General features: G+C 36.4%; 2 protein-coding genes across 2 annotated transcripts; both read right to left on the minus strand.

Annotated features, from left to right (window-relative positions):
* Positions 1-2,282: 2,282 nt before the first annotated feature.
* LOC133819341 (uncharacterized) lies at positions 2,283-4,206 on the minus strand. Its single transcript, XM_062252553.1, has 4 exons — positions 3,967-4,206; positions 3,714-3,878; positions 3,320-3,568; positions 2,283-2,809 (listed from the first exon to the last, which is right to left on the minus strand). Exons 1-4 carry the CDS (start codon positions 4,189-4,191, stop codon positions 2,531-2,533), a joined length of 918 nt encoding a protein of 305 aa, XP_062108537.1. The 5' UTR covers positions 4,192-4,206; the 3' UTR covers positions 2,283-2,530.
* An 861-nt stretch (positions 4,207-5,067) lies between these two features.
* LOC133819340 (uncharacterized) lies at positions 5,068-15,434 on the minus strand. Its single transcript, XM_062252552.1, has 9 exons — positions 15,082-15,434; positions 9,121-9,233; positions 8,762-8,934; positions 8,431-8,524; positions 8,036-8,147; positions 7,819-7,907; positions 7,373-7,458; positions 7,138-7,202; positions 5,068-6,925 (listed from the first exon to the last, which is right to left on the minus strand). Exons 1-9 carry the CDS (start codon positions 15,305-15,307, stop codon positions 6,819-6,821), a joined length of 1,065 nt encoding a protein of 354 aa, XP_062108536.1. The 5' UTR covers positions 15,308-15,434; the 3' UTR covers positions 5,068-6,818.
* Positions 15,435-22,156: the final 6,722 nt, after the last annotated feature.

Raw genomic sequence — 22,156 nt, forward strand, 5'->3', positions numbered from 1 at the left:
TAGGCGAAGATCCGTCATTGGAGTCAAAGGAAGATAGAGGGAGAGAGAGGTATCAGAGAGAGAATGGGGGAATAATTAGAAGGAAAAGAAAAAGGTTTGCTTCTTTTTTATAAAAAAATTGTTTTAGAATAACGAATAAATAATAATTTTTAGTTTTTAATGTATTTTAAAATAATTAATTAATTATGATGTGCCATTGATTTTAAATTGTCACGTGTGTCTATGTTGACAAATAATGGCATGCAACTAAAAGGACTGTAGATTTGTTAGTATTATAGTGGTTTGGGAGGTTGAGGTTGATGCCAGGAGTTGGATATGTTGAACGTAGCTTATGCCAAATCCATGACAACAAGGGAAAAACTCTCAAAATGGGAGAAACTCTCTCAAGATTCTATTTCAAATTATCAATAATGTCTTACATTTTCACTTATAAGTTTATATATAGCCCACCAACAAATATGACATCATAATAAAAATAACATGGAATAAATCACATAAAAAAAAAACCAACTAGCCTAACAAATTATATTATTCTAGAATATTCTTGACCATTCTCCTACATTAGACGTATTCCCACCAAAACTAAAGTATGGGGGTTAAGTGTATCAAAAGGTAAAGATAAGAGGGTTTTGCCGCTAATTACTCTTTTTATTGAGTTTCATGTATTGTCCACAAAAAAAAAAAAATGAAATGAGTTAGGTTATGGTACGACATAATATTAGTAAATTATCCCATAAGTAACGACAATACCCTTAAAACTTCTCAAATCGAATACAATCGTTTATATTTATAATGACGTAAGATGTCTAAATTTTACTGAAGTTGATCCTTGTCAATAGAAATCAATTCTTTCATTTGACGTGATGTTGGTAGAGGGTGATCCTTTCGTATATTGATTACTGTTAAGAGAGAGATGCTTACATTAGATCCGTATTACTCAAAATTAAAGGTCAGTGTCCAAGTAAGGACGAACTCTTTTCTCGACCCGGTTCGTAAGGAGAAACGAGGGCGTTGTTACTCCATATATAAGAGCACTCCAATAAATAATGTAAACTCATCGATTCTCTCAAATAAAAGAGAAGTGTCAAAAAGTGTTAGAATACATCTTCATCAAGTGATGTATTTTAATGAATAATAAATGTTTCATGTGGAGCAATGCACTATTCATGGCTCCAAATATTAGGGATGTCAATTTAACTCGCGGGGTAGGGTCCCCGTGGGGATTCGCCCCTAATGGGTCGGGGGCGGGAAACATGACCCCCGTCCCGAACCCGCCCCATTTACATTGTAATTTATATTTTTAATATAAATATTATTTAAAATATATAAATTACAATGATTTATATAACAATATATATTTATTAATGGTATAATTTATTGTTTTTAATTATTTTATATTAAAAAGTATTAATTATTTTATCAATTTTAGAAAAAAATTAAACATTTTTGCCCATCCCGACCCCGCACCGCCCCGTTTACATCTTTATTTGTTTTCAATTTTTATTCATATGTGGTTATGTGTGTTGGTACTAATATTAATAAAATATTTATGGTGTAATGTAAATTAGAAAAAATAGGATTTTGATGATCTATTTTGAAGAATAAAGAGAAAAATTGTTAAGAGTGAAAAATACAAAGAATAAATGTATTGAGATAAAAAGAATGACGAAATTTACACTTAGTTAATAGTATGATTATAACCAAAGTAAAGTAATTAAAAAATTAATAAAAATTAAAATAAGAATAAATTTATTATTAAACTCTTAAACAAATGGGTAATTTTAGCATTTAGTTATGAACAAAGAAACTAATTTTCTTTAATTATAACAGTGTTTTGTTTTTAGCTTACAATATAGTATACAGTTTGGTTTAAAATTTAAGATTTGGCGGTGTTTAATTAATTATTTATTTTTATGTAAGAATTCTTTTATTAATATATATAAATAGTGTTCATGAAGTTATAAATGAAATGCATAATATCTTCATAGGATAATTGTACCAGTACTACTACATAAATCCAAAAGTATTAGGTCTATAAGACTAAATTGGCTAGATAAAGTTTTGTTCTAGTGTGGTTTGATTAATTTCATTAAAAATATTTATACAGCCAAATAAAATTTTATATAAATAATTTTAGCTTTTGAACCACCTGACCAAACCAAACCAAGAACAAACCCATATTCATGTACCCGTAGGCTTAGGCCAAGTATTCTTATCTAATCACTCATATCTCTAGTAACAAAATCAAAGTATGGTATTTTTCTTTTATAGAACAAAAACACTGCATACAAACTGATACATTTTATTAATTAAACATTACATATAAGCTTGGAAGAGGAAGCTTACAGTCAGAATAATTAAGCCATTGACGTCTTCAATCAAGATACTATACAAGTAGCTTTGGTTTATTGATACACAGGCTTGTATTCATAGCTTTTATATTTATATATATACAATACAAATGTACATAAAAATCCATTATTAAACAACAAAGTTATGCATGCATAAGCATAACTAGTTGGACACTTCTTTAACCCAGTTTCTGAGTGTTCTGATGATACCAGGGAATGTCTGAAGAATCAACAGAGGAAATCTGAACGCGTAATACCTCATGAATGGCACCACGATGGAGCACTGCAAGAACCTCTTCTTCCTTGGCCATTGCAAAATCTGCCATAGAGAATATGCGAAAACTCGACTCATCGCGCATGCGAAAGCCATAGAACCATCTTCCAAGCTTCCACCACTTCACACACACTTTCCTATCTGAGATCTTACAACACTGAAGTGATTCAAGTACATACTCGGCCTGCCAAATATAAGATGCTTCAAAAACCAGGATCATGCCAAAAACAAATCTCAGAGCCTACTTGAATTAGGCAACTTAAGCTGCATATTCAGGTCCATAATGTTTTACATTTACTCATTAAGGTAATGTTTGGAATATTAAATTGTATTAGATAATTTTTATCAGGTGTTTTGATCGTATAATAGCAAACATATTAGAAAGATCAACCGCAGCTATCAAATTCATCAACCTTGTATCCGTATTTAAAATGATTCAATAAAAATATTTTCAACTTTGTATCCATATTCTTTTCACATAATAATTATTAGTAAAAGATTAACTATTCATTTTTTTTCTCTTATTTTTCTTAATCTAACCAATGCTAAGTAAATAAATCAGTAGCAGTACCTATCAGTGGCTTAACACCAATAATTGAGCATTGTTCATAATAGAATTTAGCTTTTAAGTTTTGGCAAATAAGCATTAAGCACAATATGACAAGAGAATTATGAGCTCAACAAACATATTTACCGGTACTCGAAGCCAATTTATGCAGTAATGCAAGCCAACCAAGTTGAGTAAAGGATTGAGATTTGGTTTGAAAAGCAACAGCTCAACATCTTTAAACCCAAACTGCATTACGTGCAAGTCTTCAATTGCTTTCAAATAGTCCCCAACCCCAAGAGAACCAGATAGAGAAGACTGCTCCACGAATTTCACTACCTCCATAGCTCTACCTGCCATCTCATTGTGCCTCTGGATGTACAAGACCCTCCATCCCTACACCATTTCCTCCCCCAAATTAAAATGACCCAATAAGCCACTTTGATTTTACACTCCAAAACTCATCAATTTCAACACCAAAGCAAGATAAAATTGCCCCACTCAAATGGGTCAACCACAAAACAAAAATCAATAGAAAAACCTGGAAATTAGGGATAAAAGGAGCAGCAGAAGAAGAGGAGGTTTGGAGTTCAAGCGAACCCAAAAAAGGCCATCTTTCTTTAGCGAGAGACTCCCATAAGCAATCAGACTTGCATAGCTCCCTCCAAAAACGAGAACAACTACCCAGTGAACACAGTTCCAAACCCTTAAAACAAAACTCAGATGAAATTATATGAAAAGTAAAGTCAAAACTCAAAACATATACATATACATATAAATACTAATATATGAACCTGAAGCAAAAAAGCGATTTTGAGGGCAATATCGTTGGGGAGTGATTTCTGAAAGTAATCCCACTGTTTCATTGTTCTCTGAAATATTTTCTTTTGGGAAATCTCATAATTTTGAGCTATTCGGAAAAGGAGAAGTTTTGACCAATCGGAACTGTTTACAGCAGAGGTTATCGTGGTTGAAATGCAGAGAATCCCACTTCTTGAAGCAATGAAGCCACGTGTCATTTAAAAAAAAGTCAACGTAGTTTGTGTTTCAAACGACATGTCGTTTTTTAGTTGCTTTCTTTTAAAAACGACATGCAGTTTTTTTTTTTTTAAACCGAAAAGTTTTCTATTACATTAGGTTCTATAATAAGGTGAAAATCGTGAGGGATTTATTATTATTATTATTATTGCTTGAACTATTTTATAAAAATTATTTGAATATGCCCCTAAACATTATACACATTAATGTGTTAGTTTAGTTTAGTCAATTATATTTATTAAAATTGAGACTCATTATTTTAAAAAACAGTATCACATTACTTTGTTTAATATTTGAGTGCACATATCATTACTTACAATTATGTGTTATTTTCTTCTGTAAATGACATACTTACTAACTGAAAATAACTTTTTGCTATGATTACTTCCAAAATTTATTTGATTTCATTCCTCAATTTGCAAAAGTAATTATTTAGATAGACTTTTACGTTCATATAATTACTCCAAAAAATTTCTTATTTTCTAGTCTTTTTTGTCATACAAAAAAAAGAACTTTATTTTGGCATATGATTTATTTAATAATTTAAAATTTTAATATATATTTTTTAATTTATGACTTTTTACACCAAATTTGATCAATGAATTATTGCAAACTTGGAGAAGAATTCGTACACACAAGCTTTAGGTAAAATTTAAAAAATGGTTGATCATTGTTTAGGTGCTCCTCATAACATCTTCAATTGGGAAAGTAAGTCAAATGAAAAAAAAAAAAAACGGGAAAACAGTGTCGTTTGCACAAGAAAGAGAAACAATCAATTATTGTATAGTATAAAATTTCCAAGATATGCAAATTTTTTTTCTCTTAATGAAATTTGGAACAAGAATAGAGGAACATCATAATTCCAAAGTTTCAAGACTATTATTGTAAAAATAAAAAATAAAGACATAAAAATAAGTACTAACACTTTAATTAGGCCTCAAAAATATGCAGACCAATTGAGCCTAAAAGTCCATTCATGGTGACCATCTCCTAGAGGAAAAATACAGAAACTGAAATAGGAGGTTGAGGAGAAGGAGGAGAGGACAAACAGGAGAGAAAATCTACCACCGGCGGCAGCGATACACCGCGACAACCCCTCGTTGCGGTGGTGGCATGCAAACGGCCATGATGGCAAGAGCTAAGACAATCACTATGAGAACTCCTGTGAGATCAATTCCTCCATCATCGTCTGATGCGCAACAAAGCTTTCCCATCTTCAAAAGGACTTTTCCAATACACAAGTCAATAGAAACTTTTTGTGTTTGGCTAATGAAATAAAGATGGCCAAGTGTTTTGCATTATTTCTAGGCACCACACAATACCAAGCCCAGTTGACTTGATAATCTTTTTTTAAAAGTTTGGAACCGTCCTCATTCAACTTAATCTTTTGTCTTCTTCTAAAAACCTCCAATTGCACATGTGAACTGTACTATTTTCTCCTGTTTCACTAAACCACCACAGTTGACAGTTTCTAAAAGTGGGTTTTTTCGAGTAAATTGACCTCTTTTACTGATCAACATGTCTTCTCTATAGAGATGGTGAATACAATTACCATTAATGATGATTGAAAGAGGCAGTCACGATGATATATCAATTTATCCAAAACTAATTTGTTTACATGGGAATCTCATAACTTCTTAAAAATAAGTCTCAGTCGAATATTAAAGTTGGGGTGGCCCTGTCAGTAGTTGAGACTTCAAAATGATCCAATCAGTTGAATACTACCTATGTTTTTATATACTTATTAAGTATGCACTTGCCTAATTTTTTGTTTAGTTTATGTTTTATGAAAGATACCCAAATCTTATCCCCACAAAAAGTTACCATTTTGCGCTGCTGCAATTAGACCACATTTTAAGCTCAATTCTTAAAGCACAAGCCCATCAAACTTGACCATTATGGGTCTTTCTATAATATTTTTGTAAGGGAAACAATGGAGCTATTAAAAGAACCCTTGAACATTGACTCAAACTTAAGACTTTTCTTAGTGTCTTCACCAAGACTCCACCAAATTATTCGGTTACTATCAAATTATAATCCTACAGTGCTATGATGCACCTACATCAGTAAATCTTAGAAGCAATATCATGAACTCAAGCATGCTTGTTAAGTAAATTCATGATTAGATTTTACTCAAGTATGTCTCTATCAGGGAGGAAACCCACTTAATTACTTTCCATCTATGATTATGAAGGCACATAAGGATTATGAATATGGTTGCTTTCTTTAAAAAAAAATTGTTGGCCCCATTTAAATATGAGCACATAGGAATTGAGCAAATTGAACATGAGATAAAAATTTCCTTGCATGTATGAGAAAACCTTTAAGATAGCAAAACTTTTATTTCATGGTCTTAATCATATGCCTGACTTTTGAAACAAAAGATGTCAGTTTCATTTCATGTACACATAGACACAGAAAAATGTTCACACAAGTAACTCAATCTTTAGTCTAATAATTTTGGAAGTCATTTGTGGGATGACTGGAACAAGTATTAACAGAAGGTCAATCAATGTAAGAGATTTAGCAGCTCCATGATGAAGCATTACCCCTTGGCCCAACTATGTTTTAAAGTATACAGCTTGATCGAATATCGATCAGAAGTGTTTCAAAGGGTCTCCAGGAACTGAGCGAAACTGGGGTATTTTGGCTCCCAGCCTATTTCCTGACGAGTTTTTGAGTTATTTAATTTCTTACCCAAAGGATCACTTGTTCCTGCATAAAAACCAAAAACAGATGTAATAGAGGGCAAATAAAATGGGTCCCTATGAAGAAAAGGGCAAAAAGGAACAAAAAATTTGGTTCTCGCAAGTCCTGAAATGACAAGAATAAATAAACATTGGAGAATAACACTTAAATATGAAAGAAATTTTTTATCTCCAATCTGCTTATATTATAACTGCATGAATTATAGAAAGACCTTTTACCTGTAAAGGCCTCGAACTTTTTGCTGAATTTCCCACTATTATTGACCAAGTCCATTAATTCTTGCCTGTGAGAAATTGACAGCGTAAGACAATATTCTCCACAGATGCCAGTATAACCAGTTCACAATAAAAACTAGAGAAAGAGAACAATAAAAGTAGAAGTGAATTCATATAAATTCTGGAATCAATTGCCATTTAACAAAAACCAAGGTAAAGTACAAAAAAAATGGAAGACCTGGATAAAGGATGGTTATCACAACCCAAGAAAATTCTGCCACGTAGTCTCTTCTTCATTATTGCTACACTGAGGGAAGCTGCATCCTGCATAGAGAAGCAAAAAGTTTGGGACTATTATTGTTCAAATTCTAAAATACTAACATCATTGTTAGGCAGAAAAGAAAATCACTGAACAAAAGATAGCAGTATTCAAGTCCAGAAAGTCCAGCCACACACCGACTGTTGGATAAAACTCAAAAGTGAAATGAATTCTAACTATTACAGGAATTGGATAGACCAAGAAAAAAGCATAATCCACTACATTACTGAAATAACAATCTATAAGAACTTTATTGATTAGTGATCATAAGTACATTTAAAAAAAGAAATACATTGATTGTATTTTCATAAAGGAGTAATCATAGGTTTCTTTTTTAAATGAGTGTGTATGGATGAAGCTCTGACCTCGTAATGTATTAGATTCAAAACGTGATCCGGACGACTATCAACAGTTCCCTTGCTTAGCCAATAAGAATGTGCACCTCTATCTGCTGTGTGCGTATGATTAAGGTCACTCCTCTTAGACATAATTCACAAGAAATGTAGCAATATTTTCCTACATCCATGAAATTTCTACAATTTTACACAATTTAATCTTCATCATTAGATTGCATAAAGGATATGTAAAGCCCTGCCAATCTAACAACACAGCCACCAAACTCCACTACTGCTTTTTCTGCCTTTAAGAGGACATCTGTCCTAGGGCTTCTCCCTACCGGTACCACTGGAGTGTCCTGCACAGAGGATAATGAACATTATGAGAAGATAAAACACCATATTTCCAAGAAGATTTGTAAACTGTTCAACTACCACAGGAGTGTCCTGCACAGGAGAATGAACATTGAGAAGATAAAACATCATATTTCCAAGAAGATCTGTCAACTGTTAAACGAAATGGTGAACAAAGGTGGAGAAAACAAACCCACTTAACTTAGCATAAAAACAGATACCTCATGAAGCTCACAATAAACATATATTAAAGTGCTGCTACACCAAAAGATCAGATGAAACATCTACCTCATCGCACCGTCCATTGTCATTGCAGTCATATGGTGCAGAACTTGAGGTAAACAAAAAAGAACCTTCACCATTCCAGCTCAATCCAGCTTCCCTGTTATCCATAACATAACCAACATAAGTTCATAAAAGACATCAGAGTATGACAGACTTACATGCTAAAAGTTTCAAGTGCAATCTGAATGTGTTAAGCGAAGAGTCCATCTCTCCAACTAGACGATGAACCATACAACATGATCAACTAAGGTTCATATATCACGTACTACATTTATGGAGTCAAAACAATGACGAGGATTACACATCAGGTAGACAGGAACATTTTCATGCTTACCGAACATCACCAGGATAATCCGCAGAGCGAGAGGGAGGAGCACAAAATATAACATAAGGAAATTTGTTGGACGCATCCATACCCTTCAAAGAAGGATTAATTCCCATCTCAACCAACTCCTCATGATGATCAGCAGTCACAGTTTGCCCATATATTTGGCAACCTGGATGGTCCTGATTACATACATATGTTCATTCAATATAACCGCAAACCCACATAACCATTAATCACTTCAAGTATTCCATATTCTTAAAACAAACTAAATACTACATTCTCATCCAATTTGACAGCCTTAAACTATACCAACTCAAACAATCGTAATTAGCATAATTCAGGGTTTAAGAGTTAAGGACATGTACCTCCCGCCATTTTTGAGCGACTAAGCGACCAAGAACTCCTGGCCCAACAATCAACAAGTCGTTCTCTCCAACCAAACGAGCAGAAGAAACCTTCAATTCGTCATGTGTTGCACCTTCACCAGTTAAAGAATAGATTAGTTTCATTAGCTACCTAATACACAATTAGCCAAGTCATAGTCATTATGTATAGATTGTTCAAGACTCCGATATATGCCAGGTTGTTATATTGTAACCTGTGCATCATTCTTTTTGTAACAAACCAGCTACGTGGCAGCTTGTGAATATGTTATTCCTTGTGCATACTGTTTTATTGAGGCTATATATTCAATACACAGAACCAGTCTCTAATTGAGCTGAAATTTTTTTCAACAGATCTTTTGATTTCTAAACTTGGTATCAGAGCCTGGTTAGGCACACGCCATGGCGGACTCAATCTCAGCTCCACAGACGATGGAAAGCACCGGAGCAACGCCCACACCGGCGACTCCCACCTCTGCAACAGTCGCACCTCCATCGACAGCATTGATGTCGACTACTGCAACGAATCTGATTCCAGTAGCAACCCCTTTCAGCACATTGAGCCACCTGTTTGCAATGAGGCTCGAAAAAAATAACTACCCACTATGGAAAACGATGGTGACCACCATCATCCGTGGGCATCGACTATAAGGGTACATCAATGGTCTAAAACCGTGCCCCCCAAAATTTTTGAACTCAGGTATTGCCGATGCTCCTAATATACCTATAACCTTGAATCCTGACTATGAAACTTGGTTAGTGCATGACAAGCTCTTGATGGGGTGGCTTTACAACTCAATGACTGAAGCAATCGCCTCAGAACTAATGGGATCGAAGACCTCCCAAGCTCTCTGGACTGCTCTAGAGCAGCTGTATGGAACTTACTCTCAGGCAAACACTGGTGAACTTCGGAACAAACTTCAGATCACCAAAAAGGGCTGAGTGAGCATGGCGGATTACCTGAGACAAAAGAGAATGTGGGTTGACACTCTTGCGATGGTAGGAGACCCATATCCTGAACATTATCTGGTTGCTAACATTTTGTCTGGGCTGGATAGTACAGATTACTTACCAATCATTGTACAGATTGAGGCAAGACCCAACATCACTTGGCAAGAGCTGTGGAATTTACTTCTCAGGTTTGATAGTAGGCTGGATCGACTCAACAACACTGGTTCTACTCCCAAACAGGTCTCACTAGGTGGACCATCTGTGAACTTTGCTCAAAAACCCTTAAACAACTTTGGGTCCCAACGATCCTACCCAAATGCTTCATTTGGTCGAGGTCACTCCAACTACTCGGGGCATTCACGAGGTGGTGGCAATCGCTTTAGAGGCAGAGGTGGTCGTGGAAATGGCTCCAAACCGACTTGTCAAATCTGTGGAAGATATGGTCACTTAGCAACCCACTGTTACAGTCACTACGATAAGTCATTTATGGGTCAGCAACCAGGCAAGGAGCACAACCAAGACAAGCTATTAACAAAATGCTTCATTTGGTCGAGGTCACTCCAACTACTCGGGGCATTCACGAGGTGGTGGCAATCGCTTTAGAGGCAGAGGTTGTCGTGGAAATGGCTCCAAACCGACTTGTCAAATCTGTGGAAGATATGGTCACTTAGCAACCCACTGTTACAGTTGCTACGATAAGTCATTTATGGGTCAGCAACCAGGCAAGGAGCACAACCAAGACAAGCTATTAACAACTATGATTGCACCACCAGAAGTGCTCAATGATGAAAGCTGGTATGCCGATAGTGGTACAAGTAATCACCTGACCTCAGAAGGAGATAAGATGACTGGAAAAATTGATTATGGTGGTAAGGAAAAAATAGCCATTGGTGATGGTCATTAATTGCATATTTCTCATATTGGTACTAGTGCTCTAAAAACTGATTCTCATGCATCACTGATATTAAATGATCTGTTATATGTGCCCCAAATTACTAAAAACTTGATAAGTGTATCTAAGTTAATAGCTGATAATAATGTCTGTTGAATTCTTTTGTGACTCATGTTGTGTGAAGGATCGAGCAACAGGGACAGTGGTACTTCGAGGGGAACTTAAAGATGGATTGTATCGGCTGGACACCACTCTTCTACCTCAGTCAAGTTCAACTCAAACAGCAGCTAAAGGAATGCTATTCTCTGGTGTTGCAACAAAGGAAAAGCCAAATAAGGGTGTTTTGAGTGGGTCAATAGTTGATGTTTGGCATAGGGAACTAGGACATCCCTCTGTTAATGTACTGAAACAGATTTTGAAAATGTCTAATGTAAACACTGGAATGAATGAGAATCTTCAATTTTGTGATGTTTGTCAATATGGGAAATCTCACTCTTTGCCCTTTAAGATTTCAATGAGTAGAGCTACTGCAGTGCTAGATTTAATTCACACTAACCTTTGGGGACCAGCCCCTATAACCTCACACACAAACTCGAGATATTACATCCATTTCCTGATGATTACAGCAGGCATTTCTGGTTCTTTCCTTTAAAATCTAAATCTGATGCATTCACAGCCTTTATCCAGTTCAAGGCTTTAGTCAAGAATCGTTTTAGCAAGAAAATCAAGACACTAAGGTCTGACATGGGAGGAGAATTTCAAGCATTCACTGAGTTACTTCATAGCAATGGCATTGAGTTCCAACATCCATGCCCACACACTTCAGCTCAGAATGGACGAGCAGAGAGAAAACATCGGCATATTGTCGAAACTGGGCTGACACTACTCGCTTAAGCACACATGCCTCTGAAGTATTGGACAAATGCATTCCAAACAGTAACCTACTTGATTAACAGAATGCCAACACCTGTTCTGCAAGGAAAGTCACCATTTGAGGTCTTAAATAATAAGATGCCTGACTACAAAGAGCTGAAGGTCTTCGAAGCTGCTTGCTTTCCCTGTCTTCAAGCATACCAGCCACACAAGTTCAGTTTTCGCACTATCAAATGTGTAAACTTGGGGTACAGTGAAGCTTACAAAGGATATAAATGCCTCAGCCCTCATGGGCGAATATATATTTCCAGGAATGTAATATTTAATGAAAGTGAATTTCCTTTCATATCAGGTTTTCTAAATAATTATGCAGCAGAAAGAGAAGTGGAAATGCCAATACCTCGGTCATGGTTTACACTACCTGTAAACATACAGTCAACAACAGGTTGTGCACCATTCAATCAAATGTCTCCTCAGGATGATCAAGGAGACCCAATGTCAGCTGCTAAATCTATGCGTAGTAGACAAGAAAGCATCTTAAACAGCTCTATAGGCACACCTACAATGGTTGTACCTGATATGTCTCTAGAAGAAAGATGCATTGGAGGTAGGGCTGAGCATAAAATCTGAAAAACCGAAAAAACCGTATACACCGACCTTCCGAACACCGAAAAAACCGAAACCGATTAAACCGAACACCGAAAAAACTGCCAACGGCGCAAACCGCCATTGTTCAGTCGGTTTGAAAATTTTGTCCGAACCGACCGGCGAAACCGAAATCGACCGAACAATATAATATATAATAATATAATATTATATAATTATTCATTATTAAATTTATTAAATAAAAATTAAAAAAATATGAAATTATGTTCTATATATTTATATTTTAAAAATGCACAAAAATGGATTCTAACAATCCAAAAATTTTAGTTTTTTAACTAAAACTTTCAAAAAAAAATTAAAAATTTTTTTAAAAAAATAAGAAATTCGGTTTGGTCGGTTTAATCGACCAAACCACGGTCCAAAACGGTCGGTTTTTTGATTGCACTAATCCGGACCAAAAACCGAATTCTGGATTTTATGTTATGAAAAAACTGCCCAAACCGACCGATGCTCACCCCTAATTGGAGGTCAAACATCACCATCCATAGAAGGCTTTGGAACATCAGAAGAAATTCAATTACCACAGACAGATTATGAGGATGAATCTACAACTCAAGCCAGCAACATCAACCAACATAATGAGCATCACATGGTCACTAGATCAAAAGCTAGAATATTTAAGCCAAAGGCATACACAAACAGTGTTCAACTTGAAGAATCACAGACAGAACCTTTTTCGGCAGCTGAAGCCTTAGAACACGAAGGCTGGAAGACAGCAATGAAGGAAGAGTTTATGGCACTTAAAGGAAATGACACATGGGAGTTAGTTCCATCACTTGATAACTACAATATAGTGGGAAGCAAATGGGTATTCAAGAGAAAATATAACTCAGATGGCTCATTTCAGCGCTATAAAGCGAGGTTAGTGGCCAAGGGGTTTCATCAAAGACCAAGAGTAGACTTTAGTAAGACTTTTAGCCCCGTAATCAAAGCATCGACAGTAAGAGTGGTGCTAACCATTGTATCAAGTCAAAGTTGGGATGTCAGACAACTTGACATCAATAATGCATTCTTAAATGGAACTATAGAAGAAGATGTATATATGCTTCAGCCTCAAGGTTTTGAAGACTCAACATGTATGCAAACTAAAGAAGTCAATCTATGGGCTAAGACAAGCTCCAAGATCATGGTATGATAGACTAAAGAAAACTTTACTGGATTGGAGGTTTGAAGGGTCCAAGGCAGATACTTCACTGTTTATGCTAAAAATAGTTGAGTATGTGATCATTGTCCTTATCTATGTGGATGATATAAGAGTGACAGGAAACAAACCAGATGAGGTGAGAAAGTTTATTGACAAACTGAATGCTGAGTTCACATTAAAAGACTTGGGGCCTCTCCATTATTTCCTTGGAATAGAAGTTCATCGAGATGATACTGGTTTCTATCTCTCTCAAGGGCGCTATATATCTGAGTTGCTTCAAAAGGTGAATATGGCTAACATCAAGCCATGCCCTACACCTATGACAACTGGTAGGCCGTTGTCCATTCATGAAGGAGTCTTGCTTGAAAATCCCACAACTTATAGAAGTGTCATCAAGGCATTACAATATCTAAATCATACCAAACCAGACATAATTTTCAGTCAATAAGCTGAGTCAGTTTCTCAAGGCACCTACAACAGTTCACTGGAGCGCAATTAAGAGAGTTCTAAGATATTTGAAGGGAACAATGCATCATGGTCTACACGTCTCACCAAGTCATCAACTAACATTGACAGGTTTCTCAGATGCTGACTGGTTATGTTGTCCAGATGACTATAGATCAGTGGGAGGCTATTGTGTATTCCTTGGTGAAACTTTAATATCTTAGTCATCAAAGAAACAGACAGTTGTAGCAAAGTCGAGTATTGAATCTGAATATAGAGCATTGGCACAACTAGGAGCTGAACTTTCCTAGCCTCAAGAACTGCTGCATGAAATGAGATTTAAATTGCCATCTGTGCCAATTATCTGGTGTGACAATATGGGAGCCAGTGCCTTAGCATCCAATCTAGTCTATCATGCAAGACCCAACCATATAGAAATTTATGTACATTTCATTAGAGACAAAGTCATGCAAAAACAATTGGAAATACGCTACCTGCCTTCTCATGACCAAATAGCAGATTGCTTGACAAAAGGATTCAGCCACACCAGGTTCAGATTTCTTGTTGACAAGCTCGGAGTGACATCACCCTTTCACTTGAGGGGCGGAGTTAAAGAATAGATTAGTTTCATTAGCTACCTAATACACAATTAGCCAAGTTATTATGTATAGATTGTTCTAGACTCTGATGTATGCCAGGTTGTTATATTACCTGTGCATCATTCCTTTTGTAACAAACCAGCTACGTGGCGGCTTGTGAATATGTTATTCCTTGTGTATACTGTTTTATTGAGGCTATATATTCAATACACAGAACCAGTCTTCAATTGAGCTGGAACAATTTTTCTAACAGATCTTTTGATTTCTAAACTTCACCAACCAATAATACAATACAAAATTGCCCACGTAAAGAAAATCTCCAAACTTTACACTAAAACAGACAAAAACAAAACATGGGTTTGAAATAAAAATACCAACGGTGGAAGATGCAGAGACTTGGAGAGGCGTGGCCATTTTCGATGATGATAATGATAAACTGCGTTTCTTGGGACCCAAATCGGGGATTTTGAGGAAAGTTTGACTTTGAGAGGTTCTTGAAGCGAAAAACGAGGGGGAAGAAGAAGGGAGCGTTTTGAAATGCCCAGCTAGTCCTTGAGCTTGGGGTCCGATTGCTTTTGAGAAAGCAACAATGGTTTCCATCAAGTTTAATTCTTCTTTTGTTTTTAAATTTTGGGACTTTCTTCCTTCGGGAACAGGGACCCTCGTGCCTGTCGCAGAGGATTAGTTACTTCTCACTCTCGGTGAGACTGGTATGAAGGGATTTCACAATTCAATCATCAACAGACACGTGTTATAGATAAGTAGAGTCGTGTTAATTCTATTATATATTTTTTTTTGGAAAGGGAAGAATTGCATTATTAATGGTAAAATTATAAGGATTGCCATCGGTCAACTAAGGTTTTCATCACCATATTTACCCAATGTTTGGTACGGTGGAAGAAAAATGTGAGGATAAAAAAAATTGAAAAGATAGAAAATAGGAGCGAAAGAAAAAGAAAATGTATTTTTCTTATCTTGTTTGTAGGAAATATTGAAGAAAATAAAATAAAAGTGAAATTATGATTATAATTATAATTGAATAATTTTGTATAATCTATTTTAATTAAAAATAAGGACAAATTTGTAAATTTATTATCATATATCTACTTTTTTTTGTTTTTGGAAGAATAAAAATTTGTGGGTCCCACTAATTATTTTTTTCTTTTCTTTATTTTTCTTTCTATTTTTTTTTTCTCCGTCTTTTCTCCCCTACCTTAAATTTAGGTAAAGACTACATTATGAGAGATTTTAAGTAGGAGAATATCTTATTTTTGTATGTAGATAAGTTATAACTCTAATATTTTTATATAACAATGTATATTATTGCTATAACAAACATCCATTAGTTTTTGGTAAATTCTAAATAATTTATCAATATTGAAAACATACATGCACACCAGTTTTGTTTTTATACATAAGTGAAATAGATTATTTGAACATTAATTTCGACAAAATAAATTATTCAAAAATTTTGAAAATGAATGGGATGTTTGCTATAACTATAATGTAAATTTATCCATGGGTCGAAAACATAAGACTTTCCTGCGTAGGAGAGATTAGACCCCCTATGTAGATTCCCTTAAATTTAATATCTAAATATTAAATTAATCTAATCATTGTATATCACATTAAGTTTTGTAACCCATAACAATATTATAAATATTATTTTGTTGTACCCTAAAAATACGAGTTAAATCGTCTTGTTCGAGGTACAATTGACAAGCAATAAATGAAGGGTTATTGTACTCTGAAGACATTTCATCAATTCTAGTTCAAACAGCTCGAGGTTGCGTCACCATGTCTAGATAGCGTGAGACACGTAGATGGCCCCAAGGCATGTGACATGACTTCCACATCGTCTTAATCAGATTTCGAGCATCACTTGAATCAAATCGCCCTTTGCATATAACTTCCAATCCAAGGATCACATTCAGCTGGCGGTAGTACTATGACGCGCATAAGGAAGAATTCACATAAACTCGAAGGTTCATTATACACCATAGATGCTTGTAATCATTATATAGTAAATGCATGATATAACGATATTTAGCATATTTAAGGAATTATGTATTTGGGAAGTTACCCATTCTTGTAAGTTACCCAAAATTTTCAATCAACCCCCTATAAATGCAGAGGGAATTGATAGTAAAAGAGACTGAATTTTGTATGCAAAAAACTCTACATAAATTGTCTTAAACAACTTATCCAAGAGTTCATAAACTAAATAATATAGACTCGATGACTAGGTGGATTTTAACCATTGAACCTCGTAAAATTTCATGTGTTCTTATTTATGGTAAACAAAAGGCTAATCATCTTTTTTTAGATTCCTTAATCTACTGTTGACGAAAAACTGCATCAACAAATTGGTGCTTTCATTGAGACATAGATTAGGCTTACTGATATTTTCACTAAACTTTCATATGAATATCATTATGGTTGTAACACGTTCAATGTGCGACAACGAGTCTGAGAGACCTAGAGATCAAAGAGATTTGTGAATGGTTGGCCCTGCTGGAGAGGGCACCTCTGTACCTCATCGTCCTGGAAAACAACCCCAAAACCAGGACGACAACCATGGCGATACTGGAATATCAGCTTCACGCCCTCACAATCCTAACCCAGGATATTTCACTGCCATAGAGATGGATAATGCTCAGTGAGAAGCCACCTCACCCAGGCTAATAGGCGAATTGACGAAATCATGGCACGGTTACCCCCTCCAGCAACCGATGATAATGTCGGAAGGAGAGCAAGTGGGTCCCACCGATCTAGATCCCACATGCATAATCGTCCTGATGTGAGTCGTTCTGTTCGAACAGAAACCCTGAGCTCCGTACCATTTGAACGGACTTCCCGAAACAACCAGCCTGTCCACAATCGCAGGATTTAACAAACAACCCACGTCGCAAGAAACTAGCCCAATGAGACGAAACGAGCAGGGACCACATTGAGGAGAGCTGAAGTCTCTGTAAATCCTCCAATGCCAACCTGACTAGTTAGTCAGGTACAAAGAAATGAGGAAATTTCACCACAAACTTGAGACATCAGAATGGATAATGGGTGAGCTAGCTTGGTGCTCCCTGATGGAAGGTGCATTGCCTCACCAATAAGGCACCCTCCATTGCCTATACGTCATCCAACAGCCCCGCAACCACAAAGAAGTGTGCCAGCTCGCGGGAACAATCGAAGAAATTTTGTACCCAAAGAAGACATGCATGTTTCACGATCTCGAGACACTAGATTCTGAGTTCACGCGAACAATCAGGCCCCACGACCTCAGCCACGAATGGTAAGCTTCGCGGAAGGAATCTATTGGACGAAAAGCCATCGTGAGGGAAGGTCAGGGAGTATTCGAAATACGCACTCCCGAAGACAAGAAAGTGACCTGAGAAATCAATTAAGCTCGGCTCAAAGTTTGCATTCTAATCCTTAGTCCAACCTGGTGATCACTTAAACGCTCAGAGAGGACACCCAGTCCGCAACAACGATATGAGTTATACTTAGATAGTGGGAGATCCTTCCATAGTGCGTGACAATGGGAATGTTATGATTAACCAAGCTCAAGCGTGGGAGGACCATAACCCGAATAATGCGCAAAACATGATGGGAGCTAATAATCAACTCCCAAATAACTTGGAAGTAAAGGATCCAACCCTTGAGCGGCTGACTCTAATGGAAGAACAGATGAAACGACTCGAGTCTAGAAAAAACCTGGACTACTGTGATTCTAACGAGGAGCTTGAACCTTTTGATCCACACAATGCAGAAGCTTCATATCCCGTTGGGTTCAAAATGCTGAACATGACCTATAACGACCCAAAATCACTAATAAGGCTTAAAGGTCCTTGATTAGTGTGTCGGGAGGGCACGAATGGTTTATGTGTGAATTAAACAGTTTAATGCATGATTATGTGATAAGCATGCTTATGTGATTATATGAATAAATGAAATGCATGATTATGAGAATTAGTATGCATGTTATATTAGGACATATTTGTAATTTTGGCCCATTGAGGGTATAAATGTGATAAACTGTGGAGACCACATTATTATGTGGATATGTTAGCAGTATGAAACTTGAGGCTGTAGAGTCCAAGAACTTTACTTAGCTATTTAGATAGTAGTAGTAATAGCAATAGCTAGTATTAGTTATAGTATAGTTTTGACTGTGGATTTTGGTTCAAGTCGGGACTTAGTTGGACACTCATAGTAACACTTGTAGATTTTATAAGTACAACCTATAGTTTAAGAATATTAATTATAACCTAAGGTTTGATTAATATGACTGATTATGAAGATGATAATTATTATACTATAAGGTTTAGATAGACCCAATAAGGTAATGACACTTGTCATGTGTATGTTTAATGAATAATTAAGTATTTTTGAGGAATAGTTTATTAAGAGTAATATTTGAAAACCCTAGGGTCTTCCAGCAGCTTTGAAATCGTTAAAGGACTTAGTCAAGGCTGTTTACTTAATTCAAATTAGGCTGAAAAAGTGTAATTATGTGTATAATATTTCAGCGTATGCCGATATATCGAAACTCTAGGGGGCGATATATCGCCATACAGGGATACAAAAAACACGTAGCTTCGCACGACAAACTCGACGAGCCTCACGAGCATTAGTCCAGGCGATATATCGCCTAGCATGGGCGATATATCGGCTGTGGTGCATGGTTTTTGAATGATTTTGAAACTGAGCTCATTTTAATCCTTAACCTCTTGATAAGTCCATAACCTTTTTGACCGAGTCTTCAGCCTCTGCTGAACGATTATTCAAATGTTTTTCAATTAAAAAGCCATTATTTTATTCAAGCTAAATGAATATCTTTTCATCCTTGAACTCTATAAATAGGACCCAGTACCCAGCCATTTCTTCATTCATCAAGCTGAGTTCAGAGCCTACAAGCTGCTAGGATTACTTTAGAGTGTTAAACACTTGGGTTGGGGTTATAAGCTTTTTCATTATAAGCTTACTAAACACTTGGGAAGTAAGCTTTATAGTATATTTTGGTTTCGAGATGTAGTTCGGTCATAGAAGAATTCAAGGTATTCCTATTCTTAGTTCCTTTCAGTATTGTTTCATTAAGTTCTTATAGTTTTCTCTACTCAATTCCTAACTCATCTTCTCTATTCTTGGTTAGGCATCTAAGTTCTTCGAACTTGAGATTTCTTGTTGGTAAGTATCTTTTCGATGGTGTAGTTCATTATTTTCATCTTTTTCTTTTAGAATACTCATCTTTCTCAATTATGGTTTAATGGCTGGATTAGTAGGTCGGGAGGGCCATAATTGTTTAATTATGTCATAAACTGATAATATGCATGTTTATGTGAATTATATTATAATATGATGTTATATGCATGCATGTGGGTCTACATTTGATTATTAGGGTGTTTTGGTAATTTGGCCGTTTGAGGGCATATTTGTATATTTGGGTGCATATTGTGATTTGTGAATGAGATCCCATTATTATGGAGATATATTCGAGCTATTCGGCATGAGATAGTCTTATATTATAAATTAGCGATTTTGTCATAACGGGGTCTTTTATTGGAATATTGAGTTATGAGGATGTTATTTGATGATAAATTGGAAGTTATTGAGATCAGGAGGAAATTCTGGGAGTTTTGACTATAATGTCCCCGGGGGTGTTTTTGGGACCCCGAGCACTAGGTTTTATTTGAGGTTACTTAAGCTTGAAGTAGCTTATCAGATAGAACCGTACGTTAGAAAACCTCTCTTTCTCTTCCCGATAGTTCATTTTACCGTTAGAAGCATTTTCGAAGAAATCTTGAGTTCTAAGAGTCGGAATCAAGCGAGGATCAAGGCATAGCGATCCTAGGAAAGATTAGAAGCTTCTTGACCGAAGGATTTGACGAGAAACAACCCCAATCAAAGGTAATCTAAGTTTTAAGTTGTGAGTTTTTAGTGTTTCTAAGCTTCGAATTGGATTTTGTGAATCGTTGAGTTTTTGGTTCGTTTGAGCCTCGGGATTTGATGGTTTTGGATCATTGGGAAGCTTGGAAACTTTGGTTTGATGATTTGGAAGTGTTTAGGTATGTTTTTGGAGGGTTTGGGATGAAGGAGAACGGGTTTATGGCTGGTTCTGGGTTGGGGGCCGTGACCCTGTTCTTGGGCGCCACGGCCCTAGCTTGAAGAAGCTGTTGGGGAGGCTTTTGCCTTGCTAGGCGCTGCGGCCCTTGGTCCTGGAGTGGCTGGGGGTCGCGGCCCAAGGTGTTAGGGCCGCAGCCCTTGGTTAGGTTTGAGCCCGTTTGAGTGTTTTGGCCCCGGGAACTTGGTTTTAGGCCTCGGGATTGTTCCTACTCCCGGATTAGTGGGGATTGATGTCCCGGAGGCTAGATCTTGGTTTGGGAACCTTTGGTGTTCATTTTATTGATGGTGTCCCATGTTTGGTTATGACTAGGTAACCGCTAAAGGCTTAAAGGTTGATCGTTCTCAAGGGTCATTCTTATATTAATTCTCGCTCGAATCAAAGGTAAGAAAATTACACCTAGTGTATATATGACATGCATGGTTATTCTTGATGCATGTTGGATGGTTAAATGTGACATGCATGGTTATTGTTGAGGCATGTCAAGTGATTAAATGTGATGCATGTGATGCACGAGAAACATGTGATTAGGGCATGCTATGAATATTGATTATAATTATGCTTTTGATTACTGAGTGAGCATGCCAAATGCCTTATATTTGAATATTTGACATATGATATATGTCTATTTGTATTACCTAAATGAGGAAGCACTGACTTATTAGTCAGGGATTGGCAATGGTGTTAGTATCAACTATGAAGCTGTGACTCATTAGTCAAGTTCGGCAGTGGTATTGAGCACTGGTCACATGGGATTGACTTATAAGTCAAGTACGGCCTTAGCATGTTTAATGCAAGCCGATAAAAGATTAGATCTAATCGACATCTGCATTGAATGACTCAAATGAGCATTAATGCCGGACCGACCTCAAGTTCGATGAAAATTAAAAGCGCTTGTCTAGTCTATGGGCTAGTTAATTAGAGCCAGAGCCAGAATGGCTAAGGTGACCTACATGTCACATGGCTAGGAGGGTATGGGACCTCCAGAGCATGACTCATTAGTCACCTATACAGGGTATGACTCATTAGTCATCCACACCGAGGTTGACTTATTAGTCATCTATACCAAGTGTGACTTATTAGTCACCAATATAAAGTGTGACTCATTAGTCACCTATACATGGTATGTCTCATTAGTCATCCACATAGAGATAGACTTATTAGTCATCTATACAGACTGTGGCTTATAAGTCACCTATACAGAGTGTGACTCATTAGTCACCTAGACAAATATGGACTCATTAGTCATCTACGCAGGGCATGACTTATTAGTCATCTATACAGAGTGTGACTCATTAGTCACTATGCAAGGTGTGACTCATTAGTCA

The sequence above is a fragment of the Humulus lupulus genome, chromosome 2, assembly GCF_963169125.1.
Source record: "Humulus lupulus chromosome 2, drHumLupu1.1, whole genome shotgun sequence".
Classification (NCBI taxonomy): domain Eukaryota; kingdom Viridiplantae; phylum Streptophyta; class Magnoliopsida; order Rosales; family Cannabaceae; genus Humulus; species Humulus lupulus.